The sequence below is a fragment of the Danio rerio genome, chromosome 16, assembly GCF_052040795.2.
Source record: "Danio rerio strain M-AB ecotype USA chromosome 16, GRCz13ab, whole genome shotgun sequence".
In the NCBI taxonomy this organism is placed as follows: domain Eukaryota; kingdom Metazoa; phylum Chordata; class Actinopteri; order Cypriniformes; family Danionidae; genus Danio; species Danio rerio.
The window spans coordinates 55,238,364-55,264,000 of NC_141036.1; the positions used below are offsets into that span (position 1 = coordinate 55,238,364).

At 36.4% G+C, this 25,637-nt stretch overlaps 1 protein-coding gene across 4 annotated transcripts in view; it reads right to left on the bottom strand.

Annotated features, from left to right (window-relative positions):
• The window catches only part of LOC147833511 (uncharacterized), a 144,785-nt gene that overhangs the window by 75,863 nt on the left and 43,285 nt on the right, over positions 1-25,637 (bottom strand). For 3 of the 4 annotated variants that reach the window (XR_015512198.1, XM_087288286.1, XM_087288285.1), the window contains exons 2-3: positions 17,616-18,179; positions 625-713 (exon numbers count right to left, since the gene is read on the bottom strand). Coding sequence is in view for 2 of the 4 variants with exons in the window: in XM_087288286.1 (XP_087144412.1) it covers positions 625-713; positions 17,616-17,744 (218 nt within the window). In the remaining 2 variants the exon portion in view is untranslated. The remainder of the gene's footprint in view (positions 1-624; positions 714-17,615; positions 18,180-25,637) is intronic. The other variant, XR_015512199.1, reaches the window with a different exon arrangement.

Consider the following 25,637-nt stretch of genomic DNA (forward strand, 5'->3'; position numbering starts at 1 on the left):
GGAAAAAAACTCGCCTCGGTGCGTTTAGCTCCTCGTAAGCCCCCTTCAACCGCATAATGACTTCTGCACTGAGACAATATAAAATAAACACCTTCAAGCCGCTCTATTAGACAACACTTAAAATCATTCCTCCTCTTTTTTTTTTTTTGGTTAGTAGGGGGGAAGGGGTGGCGTCTTAATTACTTCCTTGTTGGAGTGAGCTTGAACGTTAACGAGGGATGCTCCTTTCTCTCGACGGCGAGCGTGTGTAGTTTATTCGTATAATCAGCTAGCTGTCGGAGACTGGATTAGCCCCTCCACAGCGAGTGAAGTGTTTAACATGGCACGCACGATGGGCTCAAACAAGCTCTCTGCCTGCCTTCTCTCCACAAACACTCATTGTCATTAATTTGATTTGCTTATCGCCCCCTCCCCCCCCTTTTTAAAAGCTCTCCATTTCGCGGTCGGCAGCCTCTCCTTTTAAACGCCAGAGCAAATGATGGCACCCGCTGCTAAGAATTACCAGGTAACAGAAGACGAACCAGGAAAAAAAAAATTATCCAAGTTAAATTAAGATGAAGAATTGTAAAATGTTTCCAGTTGGAAGAGTGTTGATTACCAAAGACTGCGGTCCTGCAGGATTACCTGCGATTTATCCTCATATTTTGGGATGCCTCACCCTCCGCGTTACGCTCCTCTCTCCGGGGGCCGCGGGAAGCAGCTTGCGTGCACCTCTGCCAAAAGAGTTTATTAGAGCAAATGGTATTGTAAGCCCTATGGAAGGCATACCTTATGTGAAGATTTAAAAGATATTAAGAAGATTGTGAGGCCCAGAACCCAGGTGTGTCGGGTAATAGTCATTGTCTTGTATGTGTGTGTGTGTGTGTGTGTGTGTGTGTATGAAATGGGGAAAGGTGCCAGTGAGAGAGGGTAGCGAGCACCCAAGGCGGCTCTGTAATTTACACCCAAGTGGAGAGATTGAGACACTGCCCTGTGCGCTTGGGTCTTTACTAGCTGTGCTTCCTATTACAGGCCTAATAGAGTAATATGGGCGAGATAAACGCATGTGGGATCAGCTATGAGTTCAACACCTCATCTGCTTGATGCAATGTTTTTAGAGTAGATTGTCATCTCTGATTGGATGAAATCTGAAGGGCTGTGCCATTTTTAATAGCTCATTATATATATCATGCACTGTCCTGTTAATAGTCTCAAGCCTAAACAAGCCAAGGTACCGACTTTTGTCAAGGATAAATATATGACACACTGAAACCGCCAGTAGGTGGCGACAAGTGTCTGTCTTAATGATTGTTTAAATGGTTTGTTCACATTGCTGATTCATTTATAAACAGACAGACTTGCTGTGTTCGAAATCACCTACTTCTCAGTAGGTACTGCATTTGAATTTAAACGTAGAACTCGGCCGTTAGTAAAGTACGTTCTGTGCAGTATGAATGTGAATAGTATGAATGGAACTCGGACGTACTATATCCGCCGTTTTGTCATGGTCATGTGACCTTCCCACGTGAGTTGTGCCGCTTCAATCCCATTTATGAATTATCTTGCGGGACATCATGGGCTAGCGTAGCCTCCATCCAATGCGCATTTCAGAATCTTGCCAGAAGTAGTAGATCATTCGGGTACTTCTCGCATACTGATTTTCGAATTATACGAATTCGGATATACTACTTGTCTCACATACTGATTTTAGCGTACTATATAGTATGGAAGTATGCGATTTTGGACGCAGCCACTGTCTTTTTGTATGAATACCATTGATAAGTGCATATATACTATTAAACAAAATATTATTACTCAGTTGCAGATGCACAAAAAATATATGCTAGGTTTGTTCCATGATGAAAATATAAAGTATATAAAAAAGACAATGTCTAAAATGTAACATACTTAATATTAACTTCTTAGCATTTAACTGTTTAATATTAACTGTACTTCTATTAATAAAGCTGATATCATTAGCTTACATGCAGACATTCAGGAAAATGGCACTCTAGCTAATATTCATATTAATATAATATAACTATAATACATTTCAACGAATGTAAGCAAACAATAAAATATTATAGTGCTCAGCTAAATGTATCAAAGGTTTTTAAGGCCAACATAATGGTTTAATTATGCTTCACCAGCAGGAGCAAATGAGCATGACAACCTGCCAAACCTTGACCTCCTGTTTCTTAAGGTAGCTGCTTTATAAACAAGCCGACATGATGAGTTTGTGTTCTAGAAGTAAGACTTTTCGACTTCTGTGAATTTGGACATACTACTCAACTCGCATACTGATTTTAGCGTACTATATAGGATGGAAGTATGCGATTTCAGACACAGCCACTCTCTTTATGTATGAATACCATTGATACATACATATATTTTATTGAACATAATATTATTATTCAGAGATGCACAAAAATGTTATGCTAGGTTTGTTCCTTGGTAAAAATATGTATTAAGAATTTTGATGTCTAAAATGATGTCTTAAAAATATTGATGTCTAAAATGTAACAAGCTTAATGTTAACTTCTTAGCATCTAAACATTTTATATTAACTGTTCTTCTATTAATATAATTGATATCAATAGCTTACATGCTAACATTCAGGAAAATGGCACTCTTGCTAATGTTCATTTCCATACACACACACTATGTAATATAAGATACACTATAATACATTTCAACAAATATCAAGTATCAAAGGCCTTTTAAGCCAACATAATGGTTTACTTATGCTTTACCAGCAGGAGCAAATGAGCATGATAACCAGCCAAACCTTGACCTCCTGTTTATAAGGGTACCTGCCTTATAAACAAGCCGACATGATGAGTTTGTGTTCTAGAAGTTAGAGTATTTGAATTCTGTGAATTTTGACATAAAACTCGGCTTGCATGCTGATTTTAGCGTACTATATAGCATGGAAGTATGCGATTTGGGATGCAGCCACTGTCTTTTTGTATGAATACCATTATACATATATATTATTGAACGAAATATTATTAGAGATGCACAAACATTATATGCTAGGATTGTTCCTTGGTAAAATATATATATTAAAACATGATGTCTAAAATGTAACAAGCTTAATATTAAATTCTTAGCATTTAACCATTTAAAATTAACTGTACTTCTATTAATACAATTGATATCAATAGCTCACATGCTGACATTGAGGAAAGTGGCACTCTTGCTAATGTTTATATTCATAAACACACATTATGTAATATAAGATACACTATAATACATTTCAACAAATATTATAGTGCTCAGCTAAATGTATCAAAGGCCTTTTAAGCCAACATAATGGTTTAATTATGCTTCACCAGCAGGAGCAAATGAGCATGACAACCAGCCAAACCTTGACCTCCTGTTTCTTAAGGTAGCTGCCCTATAAACAAGCCGGCATGATGAGTTTGTGTTCTAGAAGTTAGAGTATTTGAATTCTGTGAATTTGGATATACTACTTGGCTCGCATACTGATTTTAGCGTACTATATAGGATGCAAGTATGCGATTTGGGATGCAGCCACTGTCTTTTTGTATGAATACCATTGATATATACATATATTTAATTGAACATAATATTATTATTCAGAGATGCACAAAAATTTTATGCTAGGTTTGTTCCTTGTTACATTTTAGACATCATGTTTTTAATATATATTTTTACCAAGCTTAATATTAACTTCTTAGCATCTAAACATTTAATATTAACTGTTCTTCTATTAATACAATTGATATCAATAGCTCACATGCGGACATTGAGGAAAGTGGCACTCTTGCTAATGTTTATATTCATAAACACACACTATGTAATATAAAATACACTATAATACATTTCAACAAATATTATAGTGCTCAGCTAAATGTATCAAAGGCCTTTTAAGCCAACATAATGGTTTAATTATGCTCTACCAGCAGGAGCAAATGAGCATGATAGCCAGCCAAACCTTGACCTCCTGTTTCTTAGCTAACTTATAAACAAGCCGGCATGATGAGTTTGTGTTTTAGAAGTTAGAATTTTCGAATTCTGTGAATTTGGATATACTACTCGGCTCGCATACTGATTTTAGCGTACTTTATAGCATGGAAGTATGCGATTTGGGATGCAGCCACTGTTTCTTTGTTTGAATACCATTGACATATACATATATTTGATTGAACATAATATTATTATTCAGAGATGCACAAAAATGTTATACTAGGTTTGTTCGTTGGTAAAAATATATATTAAAAACATGATGTCTAAAATGTAACAAGCTTAATATTAACTTCTTGGCATCTAAACATTTAATATTAACTGTACTTCTATTAATACAATTGATATCATTAGCTCACATGCGGACATTGAGAAAAGAGGCACTCTTGCTAATGTTTATATTCACAAACACACACTATGTAATATAAAATACACTATAATACATTTCAACAAATATTATAGTGCTCAGCTAAATGTATCAAAGGCATTTTAAGCCAACAAAATGGTTTAATTATGCTCTACCAGCAGGAGCAAATGAGCATGACAACCAGCCAAACCTTGACCTCCTGTTTCTTAGCTAACTTATAAACAAGCCGGCATGATGAGTTTGTGTTCTAGAAGTAAAAGAGTAATTCACAAGAATGAACAAAAAAAAAATTCACGTTTACGCCAACACCTTTTGCAGAAGCCTGAGAAAGCTGCACAAAGCATGTTTCAGGCCTTATCCATAATGTGTAAGGGCGCCTGCAATTATACAACCTGCAAATGAATCTTCAGTCCTACAAAAAACCAAACCCAACTTTTGATGGTTAACAACAACCTTGGAGTAAATATATTGCTGGCATTCAGCATGGATCAATGACGGGGGGCTTTTTGTGTCTAAAATACTGAGCGCTTGAGTACTGTACCCCATCAACATCTTATCCTCATTATGCTAAAACATTATTCCATGTGCAACACCTGCGGAATAAATTTACCATTCCGATTTGCTAGGGATGATCAAACAAGTTGGAAACACTGTCATTATTTCTCCCTCCAACACGCCTGTGAAAATGACTGGTTTTCCTGGGTTTGGAGGAATTATCAATTCAACTGGAAGTAAACTTCATTTTATCAGTTTAATTTACTTGGTTTCCGAAAATGTGATGGGGGAAGAAGAAAAAAAAAAAGGCACCACATTAGCACAAAGCACACCTGAACAAGTCCACATCCGACGCTCCCTGATTGAGGTCCTCGAATGAGTTTTAAAACAAAGCAAGAAATATTGAATGCGCCCAGGGGAACACAATACTTCACTAATGTGTCATTGTTTCGCTCCTTTTAACAGAACTCGAAGATCACCAGGAGAGCTCAACAAAACAAGGAGGGCACGAGCGTCTAGCGGATGCATCCATCTGGAAGACGGCAACAAACAATATTTATCCAGCTCGGCTCCGGCACGCTAACCTCGCACTCAAAAGCTAGATAAAAAGAAATGAGAGCTAATGAATTAAACCTCCCCAGATATAATTCTGTATTGGCGGTAATCAGCCGCTTCTGCGCCCATGAATATACATGCCCAGCATCAGCCGAAATCCTGTTGGTGGTCAATATTCTTGAAGCCCTGCCAGCGTGGGAATATTCCTGCTTCGTTCTTCTCTGCTTTAATGTTATCAGGTAACACACACTGGCATTAAATCCACAACATAATAAAAGCCCTTTCTGGAAGCCTTCAGAGCAGACAATGCGGCTCTCGCCGAAAGCCCTTTAAATGTTCCTGTTTAATGTCATTACGGAAGCACGAAGCACGCAGGCTTGTCGAGGCTCAGCTTGAAAAGGGAAACCCTACACAAGACCTCAAGGTACATTTGCTCAGACGAAAGACAAAACGAAAGGAAGAAAGCAAACAGAACAAACAAACGAGTCGGTTTATTACGTCGAGGAGATGAATGGCAAAGCAACAACTCTAGCCATCTCCGCTGACAGCTTTTAAACCCAGAGATTTGTGCACATTAGTCACACATTTTAGGAAGAAGGTGCTTTATGAAGTGCATTGATTGGGATTACAGTTCTATCTTTTCCTGTCGTTCTTTCATTCTAAGACCTGTCGCTGATTTCAGGGTTGCCAAGCGCTTCCTCAAAATAAAAGAAGCGGGGAGCTTTTGTCCGTGGTTTTCTAAAATGCAAATGCTTTTTGCATTAGGAGGTGTAATCTACGATTAATATTTTCTTAATGATTCTAATAGAGACGCCATTTGCCGTTTATTAGTTTATTAATAGCTTCATTTGCATGTCTGAATTGGGGAACGATCTGCATGTTATGATCAGGATTACACGTTGATGTGGGATTTGAATATATTTGCTTCATTGTAAAGTAAACAAAGGACATATACCCGCCAGAAACATTAATAAAGCGTATTTGCATTTTAAAAAAACGAATAGCGTCGGTGCTGCTGTGGAAAGGACACTATTAAAGAAGCGAGGGACTAATAACTAACTTTTGCTCTTAATTTCTGTTATCAGTATCACGGCTCTCATAATTAACAAATCTAGGACGAAGGTTCTTCAACAACCCACAAAGTAAAGATGCCGTCTGAATTATTCATATTAGCGGTCAATCCGTTTCTGACAAAATAACAGAAATACATCCCCGCTCGCTTTTTTTTTTATTTCCCCGTAATCTCTTGAGCCTTATTTTGTAAGGACGGAGGCTGACTTTTGTGGATGTGGGAAATCAATAGTGCCGCCGTAGGGCAGGCTCTCATTTATGTAAGAAATGCCAAGAGGCTAATATTAGAATCATAAACAAAAGCTTTGTCTTTTATTCCCTATGAACCATTCAACACAGCAGCGGATTAAAGTGTGGATGAAATACTATATAGACAAGATTCCCTCAGGACTGGTTCCTCCTCTTCGGCATTCTCTCTGAGGGGAGAGAAAGAGAGCCCACTGCACCTTACTGCTAAAAGAGAGGAGGAGGAGGAGGACGACGACAAGGAGGAGGAATTAATTTCTGCCCTCTGGGAATAACACACACGGGATCTCAAGAGTTTGAATGAATCTACAAATCTAGCTCTGAAAAGATTAAATAAATAAGTAGGGGGTGGAAAGCGAAGCTGATCAATGTGCATTCGGCAGCGGCAGTCCCTTCTGTTCGCCTCTTGGAACGGCCACCAAGGACATGCTGACGCACCCACCTTGAACACTGATGATAAACTGGGAAATTTAAGCATTTTATGCAGTTCGCAGAAGAGATTCGTACAGTTCTAAGTGGCTAAACAGCACAAAAAAGTTCTAATGAAAGAGGAAAAATTGTGGGAGAGACTCTTAATAAGTAGTTTCTTTAGTCTTGAGGAACCTGCTGGGTTTGGCCGAAACATCCAATAAAGCTCCTGGACGATAAAACACAATCACTGCTCCCTAATACAATAAATAAGCACCGTAGATCCCCGCTCAAGAACAATATACCTGGAAATAAAAGGCACGAGGAAGTTCAGCGAAATAGGTACTTGCGAGCCCAAAGACTCCAATAATCCACTCTCACTCACTGGCGTACAGAGGGAAGCCGGTGGGGTGCGGGACCGTGCGAAGGGATCAGAGAAAATGAGCGACTGTATTGACACACGAATTTCTGCACAAAGTCGTGTGCAACTGCTCGGTTCATGTGTCAACAGCGTTCATTCCACTTAGTCCCTGCACTCACAACGCTTATCTCGCTTATGATCTCATTTCATCAGTCTGGCCATGTTCCCCAAGAGTCAAGCTGTCACCCAGCGCATCCAATTTAATGATGCGGGAATGAAACGTTAGAATCGGCTATCAGCTCGCCTTGGTCTTGAGATTGGCCTTTGGTAAGTCGCATCCAATTACATTTATGCCATAAATGGTCATTTCTGTGGACTTTCCAGAAGCTGACTACAAACAATGTATTAATACTTCCGCTAGAGATGGACTATATGTTATTGTTTGACATATACCAGTAAAAATTGTCCTCACGATAAAAAGACAAAAAAACTATAATTGATCTGTTAAATTAATTATTACTAAACATGTGCGATTTAGTTTTTGAGCCTGGTTCCTCTCAAGGTTTTTTCCTTCATTTTCATCAATTGGTAAATGTTTTCTCGCCACTGTCGCCACTTGCTTGCTTGGTTTGGTTTGTGGAGCTGCGCATTGATGGATTTGCTCTTAAATATTTGGACTTTCAGCAGTGAAAATGAAACCACACTGAACTGAACTAAGCTGAACTTCAACTCTGAAATCTGGACTGACAAAGTTTCAATTTACTAGAACTTTTCTGTTAAGCTGCTTTGACACTAGGCTGTGCGGTTTGGGGAAAATAACTAATTGCGATTTGTTTTTATTTTTAACAGATATTGCGATTTCGACTTCATCTGCAATTTCATTTTGTACACAAGCTTTAATTTAATATACTGTACTTCTTACTACTAAAATGCAGTGAGTGTTAGTTGAAAAAGGAACTGAAAATATATTAACCTACTTAATTTACATTTATTCAAACTTGTTTTTAAATGTTCATAAATAAAACACTCTTTTTTTTCTCTAGAGCAAACAGTAAACACAAATCAAATGACATTACCTTTCTTTAAACAAGTTGAACTCAAATTAGGGAGATACATTAATGTTTACTATGTTTGTATATGAAAAACAAATATTGAACACAGTACAATTCTTCTTCTTTCCAATGATACATAATATGTGTTTGTAGCTTACTGGAGTCAGGAACTGTTACTATTTAAAGTTAGGTAGGTGTAAATCCCCAAAATAGAGTGCTGGCTAACAGGTTAAAAAGATAGATTTTGTTCAGTGTCTGTGACTTTGAAACCAAAATATTTCCATATTACTGATGTCCTGTTTATCTTTGATATTAATTCATCTATAAATGCTTCCGAAGCAGCAATTGTCCTCGTCCCACTCATCTTCGCTTTCCTGTTTGTTTGTTTGTTTGTTTGTTTGTTTGTTTGTTTGTTTGTTTGTTTGTTTGTTTGTTTGTTTGTTTGTTTGTTTGTTTGTTTGTTGAGGGCGTTCCACATAATTCGCTTGCGCAATTCTGATTGGGTAGAATGAAAGTGTGCTTATGCTATTGGCGAGTAAGGCTGTCACACACAGATGGCAGTCACGCATTTGCTCTGGTTGGGGGATTGGGGGAAATTAAATAATACATATATACTTTATATCGATGCACTTTCGATTAGCTAATTGCAACGTTTCACATCACGTTTTCGACTCAATTTCAAGTAATCACAGCCCTATTTGACACAATCTAAATTGTAAAAGCGCTCTAGAAATAAACATGAATTGAATTGAATTTATGCGCAAGAGCGCCATCTAGTATGAATTAAATGGAAATAACATTTTAATGTATGTTCACAACAAGGTTTCAGAGGTCTCAAACTTTATTTTCAATTATCATATGATCCTGAAAAGCTTGAAAAGCTCCTTCAGTGTGTTTGATTATGTTTGAGCTCTGCAGGATTATAGGCAAAAAAAAAAAAAAAAACAGTACAAGCTTTTACAAATTTTCATGTGAAACTGAGCTTTGCGCTGGAACAATGCGTACCACTGGAATTAAGGCAGGATATAACGCAATAATTGTTTTCTCTCAATTAATGTTTCTTTATTATCATTGGGAGTAGGGTTGGGTCGATAGATGTCACCGTTAATCGCCAATGGCGGGTAGACATCACAATGCTAAGCCAGCATTGCAATCGTCCACCCAGCCCCCATCACAGCAGCAACCCGCTCGCGAAAAATACACATGGCATCGTTTACACTAATATGTCGTCGATTTAAAATGACATTTTAGAATGAAAACGATCCACATTTTACCTAGCATTTCTGAACAGCTCTCCATACCGCACACTATACTGCTGAAAATGCACATCACATGATCACACACACACACACACACACACACACACACACACTCTGGCATACGTCTGAGCTCCAAGCAATCAGTATGAGGTGCTTTGAGCACAAAACTACAAAGAGCAGTGCACGTTGGACAGTTTATCAAGGATGTACCACTGGATCTCACTATAGTTGTTAACCATGACATTTAATTAATCTTGTCTCTATCTAACGACTATTCAGGCTTTTAAATCTATCAGGTAACGTGTCACAGCGTCAGTACACTGCTTAATCTTTCGCTTTCATGCTTGTACTTTGTAGTAATTTTAGAGAAAACCTCAGATACTGTTGGTTGGTTCCTGTTGGTTGGGCACCTTTTATACCAACCAAGTTTGTGGACTTCATTATAACGACACAGATCAGTCCCGAGTCACGTGGAAAAAAAAAAGTGATTGACAGGCGGTAATTTGTGTGTAACTTATCTTTATTTATTTATGATTCGATTACTTATGGGTAAAACAAAGACCATGCTGGTCAGGTAGATGAAATGGTAGGCTACAAATAATTAATTTGTAATGAATTAATTAATTATTCATGAATAATTAAATTTAACTGCTGCCTAGAATGACGATGCCATCGTCCATTGCAATATTTCACATTAGACATCATACAATGTCAAATTGGTCGACATCGCCCAACTAAATTTTGATTAATTGCACAGACCTAGAGGACATACATATTGATTATTGTCATTGATATCATAATAAATAAATATCAGATAATACCAATTATTACCAGATAATATTGCAATGTAATTTAAGTATATATCACCCATCCCTAACTTCCACAGACCTCAATTGTTTCCCATTTGGCCTGAGATAACCTTAAAGGTTTGACCTGCTGAAGAGTCTCCGACCTCTTGCCCGAGAAGTCCCAAACACAAGCAGGCAAGCAGTTTACCCAAAGCATTATCTTCTGTCCTCTTCTTGCCCAATCTACACCCACCAGGGCATTGTGGGAAGACTACAACTGTTGCGAGTGGGTGGCACATCTGTTCCCAGAGACAGCCCATGCCCTGGGGGTCAACCTGCAACACAGCTATCATTTCACATCCTCCTCTAATAACCGCTCTGATATTCCTGTCGAGTTGAAGACAAAGGGTTAGCATAGGGTCGCCTTTTGTCTGATCAGTGGCGATGCGTTTTTAATAGTGGGTGTATTAAAAGTCATGTTTGTCATGCACTGAACTATCTTTCCATCTGGCGCATGTTGTTTCTCATGTAACAGGTTACATGCATTTAAAGTACGGAATATGTTAAGTGCAGCAATCCACTTGTTAGAAGCACCATATGTGTACAATAGTACTGCGTTTTCGACTTATTTGCACACAAACAATGCTTCCGATGCATCCACAAAGGCCAGTGGGCGGTGAAAGGAAACGAGAGAAACTTTCTTGTAAACTTTTCGAAGCTGTGAATTTGGCCAGAGCAGACCAGCGCAGGCACTACCGATAATGCAAATTCGCTTTTGTAAGTGCCCTAAATAGACTCACTTCTGCTTCTGCTGCTGCCAAAGAAGTTCTTACTGCAGTTCGGGCGCAGATGAGCTGGACTGAGGTAAGTTCGCTCGAGAGCTGGAGGTGCGGATAGGCATGTGGGTGTTTGTGTGTCCGTGAGTTGAGGCGTTAGCGCTGAGGGGGAGCCGGTGGGCTTGGGCAGAAGAGGGCGAGTAGAGAGCGTGGAGGATGAAAGATGGAGTCTAATCCTCCACATGTGGCTGCTTTTTCTTCTTTTTTTTTTTTTTAAAGGAAAGCCAACTGGAGCCATTCTTTGGACTGTAGGCCAAGGGCTCCAGGAAAGCATTGCCCCGAGCCAAAGCACACAGTGTGAAATGAGAAGCTAAAGCTTGAATGTGCTTTTGTTTATCAGAAAAATGCACTCTAAGTGGGATTGGCAGTATAAGGCCCAAACTCCATAAGTCATATAGACTGGCATGGGCCGGAACTGGGAATGTTGCAGGAGGGAGGTTTCAGGCACGAATAAGACTCACCGAGCCGCTGGCAAGCCCCTCAGCCCATCTTGCTCGCTTCCTAATCTTCGCTCCAGCACAAAGGAGGATCAGCGGGGTCAATCTAAAGTAAGGAAACGTGGTCACAAGTTGAGTTGGGGGAAAAATCTATGACTATGTCGCACACGAGGTTCCGTGAAAGGATGCTGAATTGCGAAAGGCTCTTACAAAGCCTCCAGAACTGGGCCAAGAACTGATCGATCCCAAACAATAGCTGTTCCTGCACTCACAAAGTGATGGGATTCTGACGATGTGTTCATATGCACGTCAAGCAGCTTCTGCGGCCTGAACAGAAGCACAAAGTCTAAGGAAAGTTAGCGGCTTACAAATTGGCCACTCGGAACAGAGTGTTGTGCATTATTTTCAACAAATTGATTTGGGTATGTCAAAGTGAAATACTTTAAGGATTAGAGATGGAGTGCCAGGCAAGCTAAAGGAATGATGCGCCGGTTGGTAATGCTTTAAAGGGACTACACGCCTCCACATCTGAAGCAATGCTGCATTTGAAAAACAGACTCACTTCTTTGGGTTTGAGTTTTCCATTTCATATGCATATTAGTCATAATAAAGTATTTTTAATATCACGTTATTTTAATTGACTATAAGTTGCATTGCAAACAAATGCCAACCGATTCTCGTTAGAGCATTAGACTGTCTGCCTAATATCTGCTGATGCTGACCATAGGAAACTTTGCAAGTACATGTCAACTACCATAGTCTATCCATACTGCAATGTCAATTAGTAACTTAAAATCAATAAAATATGCTAAAGGGAATATCAAAATAAAATGTCTCATTCACATAAACGTTACCTTTTTGAAAAGCACACAATACATTCTATAACTGAAAGGGTAATGTATATACAGTATAATGTCCTCCCTATGCTAATCACTAGGCCCACACGGAATCTGCGCACGCAGAAATCTGCAGATTTCCACAGATTTTTTGCCCATCATTGAGTCCATGTGTTTGTGTAAATGTGTGTATAGTTGAACAAACATTTATATTTATTCAGTTTATAAATTAATTTCACTAATATTATTGTGATATAATAGAAATATTAAAATGTTCTTTATATTTACAATACAGTTTGTAAAGTAATCTGTTCAGTCTTTTAGTTGATACATTATATGAGAGACTTGCTTTATTTACCAAATAAGAGGATCTAATTGGATTTGCATTGTAAACATTAAAAAAGGTTAATTTTATTTAATTTATTAAGTTTTTAGTTATGACACTCCTAAAATCATTACACATAAATCTGCTTAATAGTAAAAAATATCCGCAAAGTCTGTCTGGCCCTACTAATCACCTTATACTCATTCTTATGTTTTGATTTTAATGTAATTAAGTGCATCTTATTATAAAGCTGCTGTGGAATGAACATTATGAAAAGCTCTATACCAATAAACTTGAATTTTAATGCCATACTTTTTTCTTGGCATAACTAATAAGTTATTCATTAATATGACAAACACTCTGGCTCTGTTTAAGCCATCTGATCAATTTGAAGTGCCATTTATTTTAATAGATCAACTAGTAGTCGACATCAAACTATGGTGGCACAATGATGGAGAAAAACTGACATTGCGATATTTTTTAACTGTGCGATATATATTGCGATATAAATACTATTTCACTAGATGACTTAAATAGCTCTATTAGCAAAGCCATTTGTTTAGAGTTACTGGATAAAATATAAATATATTTTATGCACTGTATTATATACATGTAATAAACAAACTACAGTTATAATGGAGCAAATAATAAAGTGAAATAAACAGTGCTTTCTGGGGAGAGTCTAACACTAGTTAGCTATAGACATTGAAGAATTTAATGTAAAATAATATTGCATATTCTTCATTATACAAATATTCAATCTACTGTATCTTTATTAAACTTCTTTATGCTTCTTATGTTTCCTTAAAATGATTTAAACACTTAAAATGCTTTAAAAACATATAAAAAATTGAAACTTTTACTCTATTATGGTTCAATTCAGCAGTGTCTCCACAAATCCCATGTGTTTTGACTAGTGGTTTCTGGTTAAATGTACTCCCAACTCAATCATGCATATATTGGGATGTGACCATTGCAGATGCACACATTATGACATCCACACTCACACTATAGTTGTGTGTGTGTGTGTGTGTGTGTGTGTGTGTGTGTGTGTGTGTGTGTGTGTATATATATATATATATATATATATATATATATATATATATATATATATATATATATATACATACATATATACATATATACACACACACACACACACACACACACACACACACACACACACACACACACACACACACACACACACACACACACACACACACATACATATATATATATATAGATGTAGACTATCGAAAAAAATATAGCTTAAAGGGGCTAATAAATTTTTTAAAGGGGCTAATAAATAAAAAAAAATTAATAACTTATTTTATTCTAGCCGAAATAAAACAAATAAGGCTTTCTACAGAAGCAAGAAGAAAATATTATCAGACATACTGTGAAAATTTCCTTGCTCTGTTAAACATCATTTGGGAAAGATAAAAAAAAAATTTAAAAAAAGTAAAAATACCTCCAATATCAGCCAAAATCACAAAGTCACAAATAGATTTGTCAGATCAAAATGACAGCAAGATTGCCCTTTCTACAAGAGTTGGCCACTCTAGTAAGTTACCATCAACCAATACGAGAGAACGCACAACTGACTGGAGCGTCTTCAAACAGATTGTTGATTTGCCATTCAGCGGCCCTCTGTAGGATCTGGCTCTTTTTAAATGAGTCTGTGCAAACAGAGCAGACGCGCGCGCACACAAGCTCAATGCATGCCTCTCAATGCATCGTTCCATGAAGAGTAGCGGGGCACACCAACAGATGTATGTCTAGACATCGATCTGCACCGCATCAGGGAGGAAGCAGAAAAAGTGTTGTTAGACGCTGATCTCTGGTGCCAGCTGCTCGTTTAAATTGCCTTGTTTTACAAACAAACTGACTCTTAGAACTTTCTCTCAGTTAAATACGAGGGAGGAATGCTGCGGCTGACACGTACAAAGAGACTCTAAATTGGGAGGCAGTGGAATGTGATGCGTTTCGTACAACAAAGCCCGACTGAAAGATGCGCTTAAATGCAATATTCCCCCAGTTTGTAGGCATAAAGGCATGAAATGCAGACAAGGTCACTGTTGTTCAATGCCGCGTTATGGAAAAAGTGCATGTTCTACAGAACTCGACGCAAGACAATGTAAACTAATACTAAAAATCTCATTCATGCACAATGATCTAATGGGAAAAAAAGGAAAAGGTCTAGAACAGAATGTTATGAAAAGGTTTAAAAACATTAGGCTTTATAGGCTAATTAACAGAAATCTAATGAGCCAATTACAATGAACTGATGAGAGAAGTTTGATGAAAGGAGAAAGTGCAGGGGACTGAATAGAAAAAAAAAATACTTCAGGTTACAAGATGAAAGATAAATGAGTGTGTTAAATTGACTGGGGCGATTAAAAGCAGAGCCCAAACTACAATAACTGGTTATAATCAGTTTAATCTAGTCTGCATTTTAATAACGATATGAAATTACAATTTGGTAAAGATCTACTACCAAATTACCTAAAAGAGAAGTAGTAATGTAAGAATGTAATGTAAAGTAAGAAACTATATTATTGTCTCATAGTGTTTCATGTTTTTCTGGACACAATTGATAATTATTTACTTGATCATATACACTCACCGGCCACTTTATTAGGTACACCTGTCCAACTGCTTGTTAATGAAATTTCTAATCAGCCTATTGGCAGCGACTCAATGCATTTAGACATGTAGACATGGTCAAGAGGATCTGCTGCAGTTCAAACCGAGCATCAGAATGGGGAAGAAAGGTGATTTAAGCGACTTTGAATGTGGCATGGTTGTTGCTGCCAGACGGGGTGGTCTTGAGAATTTCTTTGATTTTCACGCACAACCATCTTTGGAGTTAATAGAGAATGGTCTGAAAAAGAGAAAATATCCAGTGAGCGGCAGTTCTTTGGGCGCAAATGCCTTATTGATGGCAGAGGTCAGAGGAGAATGGCCAGACTGGTTGCAGCTGATAGAAAGGCAACAGTAACTCAAATAAGCACTAATTATAACTGAGGTATGCAGAAGAGCATCTCTAAACAAGTCCAACCTCAAGGCAGATGGGCTACAGCAGAAGTAGACCACACCAGGCGCCACTCCTGTCAGCTAAGAACAGGAAACTGAGGCTACAAATTCACACAGGCTCACCAAAATTGGACAATAGAAGATTGGAAAAACGCAGTCTCGATTTCTGCTGTGACATTCGGATGGTAGGGTCAAAATTTGGCATCAACAACAAGATTTTAATTCACTTGATATGCCTCATTTAAAATAAAAACATTTTTGGAGACATTGCATTTTGTGTTTAATGATTTTCAGGACACAATCTGTGGTTACTTATGTGATCATATATGCAAATCGCATGAAACAACTTCTATTGCAGTTAGAAGCTAGGAGCATAAACATACCCAAGGTTTTAATACACTTAATATGACTCATTTTAAATAAAAAAAAAAAGTTTTTTTGTTGAGAAAAAAAGTAATTATTCTGATTAACCTGGTTGTCAAACTATCTGGGTGCTAAGTAACAGCAAATGTCACAAACTCTTTCATTGCTTTAAAATTTAGCAAGCAAAGTAAAATTACTTGCTAATTAGTGTTTCACTTAATGACATGCTTTAGAAAGTGGTTTGAGGTCACTGAGGTTAAATAATTTAATATTTGTTTTTTGATCTTAAGGTTTAGAAATGATGCTGCTTTACAATTTTTATAGTTTCGTATAGTTTTATAGTATAGTTTTGTGCACAAGCAGAGGATATCGGTGTGTATGCAAATAGATTTTCATGCTTGTAGGCTATTAAATAAATGCAATCTCGACTTGTAATACTGCGCTCACGACATTTGTCACTGAAATAATGCCACAGGTAGTTGGTAGATCTGTGTAAAAAAGGCCTGCCACCACAGCTGGAAAAAATCCTTGAGGAAACACTGTGTGTGTGTGTGTGTGTGTGTGTGTGTGTGTGTGTGTGTGTGTGTGTGTGTATATATATACTGTATAGAGCTATCAGGATATGAGATGACTTATGTTGTGATATGAGATGTTTGTTTTATTGGCCAGCCCTATTGCACACAGTAAATGGTCACACTTTATTTTGATGGTCGGTTTGTTGAATTTAAGTTACAATGCGTCTACAATGCCAACTAATTCTCATTAGATTATAAGTAGACTGTTAGATTGGGGTTATGGTTGGGGTTAGGGTTAGTTTAAGTTGACATGTACAGTACTTGCAAAGTTTCTTATAGTCAGTTAAACATGTTGAAGGAGCCGTGTCAACAGATATTACGCAAACAATCTACTAATTCTCAAGTGGACCATCAAAATAAAGTGTTACCCAGTTAACCTTTCAACAAACAATCAGTATACAAATTGCCATCATTGAGGTTTTACTTTATAAGCTAAATAAATTAACTAAAAATACCTATGTCCTGAAATGTATTTAGAAATATATAGAGAGATAAAGTGTATATATATATATATATATATATATATATATATATATATATATATATATATATATATATAGAGAGAGAGAGAGAGAGAGAGAGAGAGAGAGAGAGAGAGAGAGCAAACCAAAATAACATATACTTTTTACTCACATAAACATTGGATGCATCGAACTGTATGAAAGAGCGGCGCACATACACATATGCGAGGTGTCGCACGGAGAGTGGCCTGCTGGCCAGTTGTGCATTGGGACGCCTCCAGCTCTCTCCAGCTCCGTGCATCTTTTCACAGCAGGGGTCTGGCCATGCGGAGAGCGGCGGCCCGGGGCAAGACTCTGTGTCAGCAGATAGTGCAGAGGGGTGGGGGGGCGAGCAGGCCGCGGGGAAGATTCAGGAGTGCCGGCCTTCGCCAAGACCCACACTCTCTTGGCATTTTGGCAGGGTGGAGCGGCACAATAAAATGATCCAATTTAAGCTGGTTTAGGAGCGCCTGAGAATATTCAAATATTTATTTTTTTCCTCCCCAGTTTGCTGCTCTGCCGATCGCTGCAGATCCATGTTCCTGCAAGCCGCAGAGACTCTGTGTAGGTAGCCAGTTGGCGGAGATCTTCTGACCGTCGGGTCCCTTTGGTCTTGTTTCGGACTTTCTGTTCGACTTCTCTGACCGACGTTGTTGTTGTTCTTTTGTTATCTCACTGCTGATATTCAACACTGCGCCTGAAGACAATCCAAAATAAATGGAGAGTTTAGAGAGTGCTGAAGAACTAAAGTGCACATGTTGTGAACACATACAGTACAGTTGAAGTCAGAATTGTATTAGCCCTCCTGAATTATTAGCCCCTCTGTATTTTTTTTTCTCCTTTTAACCGATTTCTTTTATCTTTTCCATGATGACAGTGCATCATATTTGACTAGATATTTTTCAGGATACCAGTATTCAGTTTAAAGTGACATTTAAAGGCTTAACTAGGTTAATTAGGCAGGATATTATTAGGCAAGTCATTGTGTAGCAGTGGTTTGTTCTGTAGACGATCAAAAAATATATATATTCCTTAAGTGTGCTAATAATATTAACCTTACAATGATTTCAAAAATGTAAAACTGCTTTTATTCTAGCCGAAATAAAGCAAATGAGAATTTTTCCAGAAGAAAAAAAAAATATTATTGTGAAAACTCTTGGCTCTGTAAATATCATTTGGGGAATATTTGCAAAAGAATAACATCAAATCACAGGGGAGTTTATAATTCTGACTTCAACTGTACCTGCATACACAGAGAGCTGCAGCCTGTATGCACATATATCAGCTATACAACGACTTTCAATTAAAGTTTTTGAAATCAGTTTCTTATGTTTACTGGATGTTTATGCTAATTTTATTAAGACAAATGTAACATTTAAGACTATTTTTGAAGACCAATGGGGAAAAAAGTATCATTTAGAGGAAACACATTATAGCCCACTGTTCTTTAAAAATACATTTATAGGGAACATGCAATGAGCAACACTCATATTGTTTTATATCTATTGTTAATTTTGAGGGGGGGGGGGGGGTGTGGAGGATTTGATCAGAATGTTGCATCTTCAGCATCGGATAATTCTGCTTAAATCATTCTGATATGACGCTCATGCACAATTGCTGTTATCAATTTTTCAAAAAGAGAAAAGAAAAAATGAAAAGTTTTACAGCCTAAGATTTATGGAAACCTTTAGTTTCTTATTTAAAAGTTAAGAGGAAAGCTTTTATTAAAACTGATTTATTTTTGTCTTTATTGCACTTTCCGAACAATTAAAAATGAGACATTTTTTATCTAAAAAAAAGAAGGTAATGAAGCAAAAGAAAAAAAAGAACACTTGAAAATAAAAATAAAAGAGGAAAAAAGAAAAACAAGAAAAAGGGAAGAAGACGACAAAGCAGTAAAAGAAAGAGGTAGGAAGAAAGGAAGAAATAGGAAGAAGAAGAAAAAAAGAGGGAAAGGAGAAGAACAACAAATACAAGAAAAAAGAAGAAATAGTAAAAGACAAGAAAAAGAAATAGGATAATGAAGAAAAAGAGGAAAACAAAAAAATGAAAGAGAAAAAGAACAAGAAAAAGAACAAAAAAAGAAAAAAAGAGGGAAAAGGAAAACAGAAAACAGAATAAAAGTAAAAAGAAAAAAGAAAGAGGAAAAGGGAAAAAACAGACTAAAAGAAAAAGAAAAAAAGAAAAGAGAGGAAAAAAGCAGATGAAAAGGAAAAAAGAAAAAATAAATGAAAAAGAAAAGAAAAAGAAAAAAGAAGAAAAAGCAGAGGTAAAAAAGGAGCAAGAAAAAAGGGGAAATAAAAATAAATAGGAAGTGGAAAAAAGAAGAGGAAAAAGAAAAAGAAAAAAGAAAGAGGAATAAGAAAGAAAAAAGAAAAAGAAAACAGAAAAAAAAGAGTAAACAAGAAAGTAAAAAGGAAGAGTTAATAAAGAAGAAAAAAGGCAAAAAGAAACAATGAAAAGAAAAAGAAAAATAGCAGGGAAAACAGGAAAAAGGAAAGGTAAAAAGAAAAAAGAAATATGAAAAAGAACAAGAAAAAAGAACAAATAAGAAAAAGATAAGACAGAAAATGATAAAAAGAAGAAAAAGAAAAAAGCAAAACATAAGAAAAAGAAAAAGACGACAAGGAAAAAAAGAAGAAAAAGAAAGAGGAAAAGAAGAATAAGATGAAGATTAAAAAAGATAGAACAAGAAGAAACAAAACAAATATCAAATACAGCAATACATAAAAGAATCAGTAACAGAATGACCTGCAATAAATAACTGTACTGCGATATCCACCGTTACCATGGTATAGCATTAACAATACTGTGATACAGGATTTATCATACGCCCACCTGCAGCATTTCCACAGTACACAACAGGCTGAGAGAATGGCTGAGAGAGAAGGCCTCTCATTTCTTATGCGTTTTTGTCGATTAACCCCCTTCCATAATATTCCTCCGACTTAATCCTCTCCATAAATGACTAATGCCCAGTGTGCTGTACACTCTGACATTATTGATGTTGATGATGATGAGGATCAGTGTAATAATTGCCTTTAATGCGGTTATTGCTATTACTGTTATTATTACTGCTAATGAAGGAAATGCTGGCCCACATCGCCTCAGCAGAAATTTCACCATGGAAATAAATGAAAAAATGCCTTTATTGGATTACACTAAAAGCAATTCCAAATAAATGGGCCTTGAATACGTCTGCGAGATGAAGATCACAAACATGTAATTTCATTGTGCTGGGAGCAGGGGCACACAACTCAGCATGGAGACGTTCAGCGAACATCCACATGCATAAACACACACACACACACACACACACACACGCGCGCATGCATGCATGCCTGCATGAGGTGCATTGTTTACACTGCGTCGGTCCATGTGAGTCTGCATGTTGTCAATAAAAAAATGTAAAAAAAAAAAAACATTTGACAAGCTAAACAACCTCAGCAGATGAAACTTATAGGACAGTGATAAGGGAAAAGCTTTTTTTTTTAAATGAATTTTTTCTGTCTTCACTGTCCTTAAAAAAAGAAGAGGAAGAAAAAAAGAAATATAAAAAGGAGAAATGGCAGGAGGAAAAAGAAAAAAGAAAAGAAAAATGAAAAAGAAATGAAAAAAAGAGAAAAAAAAAAGTGGAAAAAAGATGAAAAAAAAAGATAAATTTAAAAGAAAAGAGGAAAAAAGGAAAAAGTGGAAAAAAGAAAAAAGATGAAGAAAGGAAAAAGAAAAAGAAAATTGAAAAAAGAAAAAGAAAGTAAAAAGGAAGTAAAAAGAAGAAAAGAAAAAAAGAGAAAAGTAGAAAAAGAAATTAAATTAAAAATGAAAAATGAAAAAAAGAGGAAGAAAAAATAGGAAATAAGTAAAAAAAAGCAACAAAAAAAGTTACGAAAGAGAAGAAAAAAAAGAAGGAAAGAAAGAAAAAAGAAAAAGAAAGAAGAAAAAGAAAAAAGTAGAAAAAGAAAGAGGAAAAAGAAGAAAGAGGGAACATAAGACGAAAAAGAAGAAAAAAGACGACAAATGAAAATGAAGAAAAAACAAGAAGGAAAAAATAGAAAGAATAAAAAAAGAAGTAGAAAAAGAAGGGAAAGACAAATAAAAATAAAAGAAGAGGAAGAAAAAAGAACAAGAAAGAAAAGTGGAAGAAAAAGAAAAAAGAAATAGAAAAAAAGAAGAAAAACCAATAAAGAAAAAGAAAGAGGAAAAGAAAAAGAAAAAAGAAGATGAATAGTACAAGAAAAAGAAAAAAAGAACAACAAAAGGAAAGGAAAAAGAAGAAAGAATACACAAGAAAAAGAAAAATGGGGAAAATTAAAGAAAAATGGCAAAAAAAAGAAAAGAGGAAGAAAAACAAAAAGATCAAAGAAGAAGAAAAAGGAGGTGCATCCTTTACACTGCGTCTGTCCATGTGAGCGTGCATGTTGTCAATAATAAAAGAATGAATTTGACAAGTTGAACAACCTCAGCAGATGAAGCTCATCGGACAGTGACGGGTAAAAAAATAAAAATAGGGCTGGATTGATGCATGAGCTTGATTTCCAGCTCTATAAAACTGGTGTTGTCTAATTTATTGCTGTTCACAGGTGGTCTATGGCACTCATTTTTTGTTGTGTTAGTCATTTCACTTATAAAGAGGAGCATCCGAGTCTCTTGATATTGCTGTAATAACTGAAATTGACTTCGGGGGGTTAGAAATAAACAAGCCCACATAAGCAGATCTGCAAATTATGTGGATGAAGGACAAGTTTTTGAGAATGGTATAAATAGTGGTGGGAGTTAACAGTCATCAGGTCGTTTTTTAAAGAAGACAAAACATTTTATGATCTTTCTATATGCTTTATGCTTCTTTTTCTTCCCGACACATTATTTGTAGACTTCTTCACACTTCACATTTCTGTCATTATTTACTCATGCTACTGTTGTGCATAGAAACTTGTTTAAATTAAAAAGTCATTTCTGGATATTGTTCATTTTTAAATAATTGTGTGTGTGTGTGTGTGTGTATATATTAGTGGTGGGCCGTTATCGACGTTAACATGCTGTGTTAATGCGAGACTCTTAACGCGCAATAAAAAAAATATCATTAATCTATTCTCAAAGTTGGGTTGGGAGCTGGGTCTAAACGCGAGCTGATGACTTTCACCTTGATATATTAGCGTGATGTATACCTGAGCGGTGAGCCGTCTGACAAAAAAAAAAGGCCCTTCTGAATCAAATCAGCAGGATGCCTGACTTTAACTGCAGTTCGACAGTTTCACTTTAACTAATGAACATTTCATTTATGCCCCCGTGATAAGCTGGGGTATTAGATGCAAATAAGGAGTAAGGACTGGTGAGAAAGTTATGGAATTATATAACTCACGGTTAATGGAAAGAAAGAAAAACTTCCGCATTTCGCGGTTTTTGTGTGTGTGTGTGTGTGTGTGTGTGTGTGTGTGTGTGTGTGTGTGTGTGTGTGGGCGGTCCTTTACTAACAGCAAGGCCCGCATGTGTGGATCTTGTCGCAAAATATGGCGCAAAGTCCTACATGACGGTTATAGTTTGATTGAGGTGTTTACTTCAATATTGCCACTACTATCAGCATACTCCACATGTCTTAAGTCATAACTGAACTAACAGAAATGGAATTATGTAGGCCTATAGTTCAAAATTCATGTTTAACTGAATAAACAGTTGTTTACTAACAAATACATCTTATTTAACATCATTTATTTTCATCACCAATTATCATAGTAGAACAGTTTCCCAAGCAGTTTGTGATGCATTTTGAAAACAGGAGATGAACCCCTTGTCTAATGCGCCACCTGGCTTGAGAAACCCGTTCTCAAAGACTTATTATTTGGGTAGCAAACATGAATGCCTGAATGCCTTTGGCAAAATTCAAATGAGCCATTTTAAACTAGATTTTAAGAATAATCTAGATTAAAATAATTTATCTATGCCCACCAGACCAATAAATTCACTACAGTTTGACTAATATTGCAGCTTTTGGACAACATAATGTACTTTTGAGGCTTTTTTTAGGTGTAAATGTAGTTGTTTAGATTGCAACTATGCAGTTTCTTTAGGACAGTGCCTATTTTAAATATTTATAATTTCAGACTTTCAATAGTCGGTATCAATCAGCTTGTCATACTGAGCAAAGCAAAGATGGTTGATGTTCTGCCACAAGATGGCGACAGAGACTGCATAAGCCCTTAGAGGAGAAAAAAAACAGCATAACTTCAAATTACAGCTAATCAATTCATTATAAAACAGGTAAACGACATTCGAAATCGATTCCTTTCTTTTGTATGTTGTGGTGCTGTATTTATACCATAGTAATACGGTAGCGTTTCTGGTAGTGTTTGCTTTGCTTTTTCTGGGTTGATCATTAGGATCTCACAATAGCAACAGAGAAATAAATGTCTGTAGACTGATGGCATTTCATGCTGTTCAGCCTTATAATCTTAAAATGTGAGCAAAATCACGTTTTCTCATTATTTTAGACATTGTGCAAGAGAATCATTCAAATACTAGCTCTAAAGTGACATTTGTAAATGAGCAACAGTTTTCTGACGTCAGCTGCAGATGTGAATGAATGGCAGAAGACTGTAGTTGCTCAAACAAAAGGATTTTTAGAGTCTCCTTGTTTGATATTATATTTTATATACACGATTATGCCGACAAACTGCTGTCTAAGCAGAATATCACACTCGTACAATGCGACATGGCTGTAGATTATCACTGGCGGAACACTAAGGCAACACACACCTCCCACCAGTGCCGATATATAGCCATATTACACTGTTACTTGTGTGATATCGCTCACATATACATATATAGTGGGAGATAAGTATTGAACACGTCACATTTTTCTCAAAAAACATGTATACAAATGTGATGCTAACTTAAACGTTTCAGCAGATGTTAATAACTATAAAAAAATATATATATTTATATATATATATATATATATATCAAAGAAAACAAATCTAAGTTATGTGTAATAAAATAAAATAACACAGATACAGTGAAAAACAGTGAAAGGTCAGAAAGCATCAGAAATCTCTCACTAGTTCTTCAGCAACCCTCTGCCCTTCGCCAGTGTTAATTAATATTCGCGGCTTCAGTCCAACAGCTACATTAGCAGGAGGATAAAGATGAAACCTCATCTTTATCGGCAAGACAACAAAACACAGCCAAGGAAACTGTCTATTGCTTTCAGAGAAAGAAAAATCAAGCTGTAGAATGGCCTAGCCAATCACCTGACTTGAATCCAATATAAAATACTAAATAAAAGATCAGATTAGACTTGACGAGACCCACAGAACCATAAACATTTTAACACTCTGTCGAAGTCTGTGCAAAACTCACACCTGAGCAGTGCATGTGACTTCATTCTCCATACGAGAGGTGTCTTTAAGCTGCCATCACATCTTGTTTTGGCCAGAGTTGGCTACTTTAAACTTGTTTGGCACCAAAAAAAAAAAGCCAATAGACAAAAGTCAGGACAATACAAGAATATGCTAATTTTAAAAGGTAACTATTATACACCTATCATGCATAATATTGTGCATCCCTACCCTGAGCACATTACAAATCTGTGTGTACTTTTTAACATCACAAGATGTACAAAGACAAGTGCAATGCATATTTACCCCTGTGCAACCGTAAAAGACATTTATTTTATTTTTGGAGACACTTTTAGTCTATATCCATGTCTTTCGCAAAATTTTTCTCTAGCAAAACATGTTTTGGGCAATTCTTTATCATAATGAGTTGCATTTCATTACATTTTCTCATATGCAGTGCAATATTTGATATAAAGCCCATTGTTTTCAAGCTCACAGAGCAGGCTTTATGTAATTCACTCTAATTTCATATACAATTATTATGGCATTCATAAACGGCATATGGTGTGTGTGCTTGTGTGGGCAGGATAGAAGGAACTAGCTAAAAAAAAATTGAAATGAAAATGCTGCCAAATATTTGGCATTGCAGAAGTTCCTGTTAAACCATTATAAGATGCATGTTTGTATGTAAAGCAAGTAAATAATTAAATCAATAAATTGTTGAATGGTTTCAAATTTTGGTGAAATTTTTTTTAACCTTTTATACTTTAGCATTTTGTATTTTTATTAGTATTTTATTGCATTTATTTTTGTGTTTTTTATTT